This window comes from Salvelinus sp. IW2-2015, unplaced genomic scaffold, assembly GCF_002910315.2.
Source record: "Salvelinus sp. IW2-2015 unplaced genomic scaffold, ASM291031v2 Un_scaffold1511, whole genome shotgun sequence".
Classification (NCBI taxonomy): domain Eukaryota; kingdom Metazoa; phylum Chordata; class Actinopteri; order Salmoniformes; family Salmonidae; genus Salvelinus; species Salvelinus sp. IW2-2015.
Window position 1 is genome coordinate 132315 of NW_019942955.1, and position 2901 is coordinate 135215.

Below are 2901 nucleotides of genomic sequence, written 5' to 3' on the forward strand. Positions count from 1 at the left end.
GTAGATTAACATCCTCCCTGGAAACACCGCTGCTATTTTCGGTTCCACTAGTTTTTTGTTGTTGTTGTTGCGCCGTTTGTCATTGAGGCGCATGCTCAGTGGTACTCTAGCGCCTTTGTGTGTCTCAGGACCAGTTCAGGTCTGGCGGTGCTAAACTACTTAGCTACCGCCGTTTCTCCCGTCTTCAACAACACACCGCACACAGAGGTAGCCGAGCTTATCAACTAGTTAAATCATGGTGAATGTAAAGAAACGGAAAGGTCGAGTCGTTATCGACTCTGACTCTGAAGACAGCGCTAGTGATGATAATTTAGATCAGGTGAGTCTTGCACCTTTTCTGGATTTGAATTTGTTTTCCGCTACTTAGCAGGCAGGGTGGGTTGACAACCGGATAAGAACAGTTTGGGTTAGCTAGCTAATGTTAGCATGCTGGCTGTGTCTTGAGTTTGGAGGAAAACACCGCGCCGTAGGCCTGAAGTTTTATTGGCGTTATTTAATTCCCAGTATAATATCATGTGGCAACATTAATCTAACCCGTTGTGATAATTTGGTCATCAGAGAATACACTGACCTGCGGATTTATAACATTATATCCTGCAAGAGGTAATGGGCGCTGCTAAAGTTATATTTTGGTGTTGACAAAACAGTTAGCTAGCTAGCTTAACCATAAGCTAAAGTTAGCTTCGGAGGAATGTGTTGAAAGATAGCATGTCATGTTACTTACTTTACAGACAATGTTGTGCTATTAAAAACATGCCAATCGTAGATTTAACATCACGTAACTTGCCGCAGTGAAGTTGCTAACTAGCTAGTTATCTTTGCTAGCGTGGTATTAAACTTAATACTAGTTAGTTAGTAGCTAATTAATATCATAATGCTTGTGTTGGTAGTTAACAATTCGGCCTGTTGGTTAACATAAACAAACATAGCTACAATTTAAAATTGACACACACTACAACAGAGAGATTTATTACTAAGTGATGTCTCATTAGTTATTTACACAGCACCAATACAATAAGTTAAGTTGCACAACCTATAAAATGAAAGACGACACAATAAAAGTGAGTGACTGATAAACTATGAATCACTTACTACTACAGTACTATAACGCTTTCTAACACGCAGAAACCACTGTAAATATGCTGTGAAGGAGATTTGTCGGTCAATTGAAATGTTACCTTAACACATCCGCTGTCCCCTGAGCAAACCATGCAGCATTCATCCTGTAAAAATCTATTCATATTAACAGTTGATCTATGTTGTTACAAGATGACAGTTTCTCCGCTATTGTGCCTTTTTTCTCTATTCAGAATATCTAATAATATCTATATCGTAACATAATGTGTGCTCCTCAACGTCGGCCTCTGTTTCCCCATCACTATAAGTTCACTCATCCATGCTTTAAACTCACCTCTTGTCTCTCTCACCCTGTGGCCCCCAGGAGCTCCTGTCTCTGGCCACCAAGAGGAAGAGGGTGGACTCGGATGACCAGCAGGACAACCAGCCGGTCAGCAAGCCCGCAGCCTCATCAGACTCAGAGACATCAGACAGTGATGATGAGGTATGTCACAGTAACGTCCTCTCTCCATATTGTTTGATCTTCCTACGGCTGTTTTCCTCGGACTAAGAAGCACGCCCAATGTAAAGGGTCACCTTTGAAATAACTTCTTAATCCCCCAGACTAGGCTTAATCTGTGTACAGGAAATCAGCCCTTACAGTAGTGGCATGAAAGAGACACTGTATAAGTGAACATTACTTTCATATCGTCCTTGACGCTTCACATGATAACGTTCTGTTTTCTGTGTTGTTTTCACGTAGTGGACCGCCGGTGGTCCTAAAGTCAAGAAGAAGGTCAAGCCAGGGAAACCGACGGCAACAGAGAAGAAGAAAGAGGCAGCGAAGAAGAGGGTTCATAAAGCTGCTTCGTCCGGGAGTTCTGGTGGAGACAGTTCTGCTGACAGTTCTGCCCCTGAGGAGGGTATGTTAAAAAAAAAATATATATATAAAAATAAAATGTTTGCAGACAGATTCTACACCCTTTCTTACGAAGTGTGAACTTACATACGCCCTCTCGTGGATTTAATGGTGGAAACTCCCTCTAGCAGGGCGATAGAGCGTTGGGTTAGTGGTTAGAGTGGAGGGGCGGCAGCGTAGCCTAGTGGTTAGAGCGTTGGGCCAGTAACCGAAAGGTTGCTAGTTCGACTCTCCGAGTTGACAAGGTAAAAATCTGTCATTCTGCCCCTGAACAAGGCTGTTAACCCACTTTTCCTAGGCCGTCATTGAAAATAAGAATTTGTTCTTAACTGACTTGCCTAGTTAAATAAATAAAATAAACCTGCTTACAATAATCTAAAGCTTTTACGTCCATGCTGTGGAGTGTGCAAGTCCACACTTCAGGAGGTAACCCAAGAGAGTAGTAGCTGTCAGTGGTTCCACTAACAACAGTAAGTTCTCTGAAGGACCGGGCTCATTCTGGAATCCTCTGTCCTTGGCTCCTTCTCAAAACACATTGGAGAGGATGATCCGAGGGGAGGGACCTTCTATATACTCTTACAATACGGTTGAGAAGGAGGTCAGGAGATGGGATGCAAGGAAACATATAAAGACAAATTGAGACAGACCCCACAAGAGTGGTTAATTGCTGCCTTTGGTTAATGTGACCAACAATTGATTTGACTCTCATATTGAAAGGTGCCTTAACACAGACAAAATATGCTGCTATAGAGACGGCCCTGTATCGTGGTGGCCATAGAGACGGCCCTGTATCGTGGTGGCCATAGAGACGGCCCTGTATCGTGGTGGCCTTAGAGACGGCCCTGTATCGTGGTGGCCATAGAGACGGCCCTGTATCGTGGTGGCCATAGAGACGGCCCTGTATCGTGGTGGCCATAGAGACGGCC

At 43.7% G+C, this 2901-nt stretch overlaps 1 protein-coding gene across 1 annotated transcript in view; it reads left to right on the top strand.

Annotated features, from left to right (window-relative positions):
- Positions 1 to 89: 89 nt before the first annotated feature.
- The window catches only part of LOC112071083 (RNA polymerase-associated protein RTF1 homolog), a 26756-nt gene continuing 23944 nt past the window's right edge, over positions 90 to 2901 (top strand). The window contains exons 1-3 of the mRNA XM_070439240.1: positions 90 to 319; positions 1442 to 1561; positions 1820 to 1979. Coding sequence (XP_070295341.1) covers positions 236 to 319; positions 1442 to 1561; positions 1820 to 1979 — 364 coding nt within the window. The 5' untranslated portion in view covers positions 90 to 235. The remainder of the gene's footprint in view (positions 320 to 1441; positions 1562 to 1819; positions 1980 to 2901) is intronic.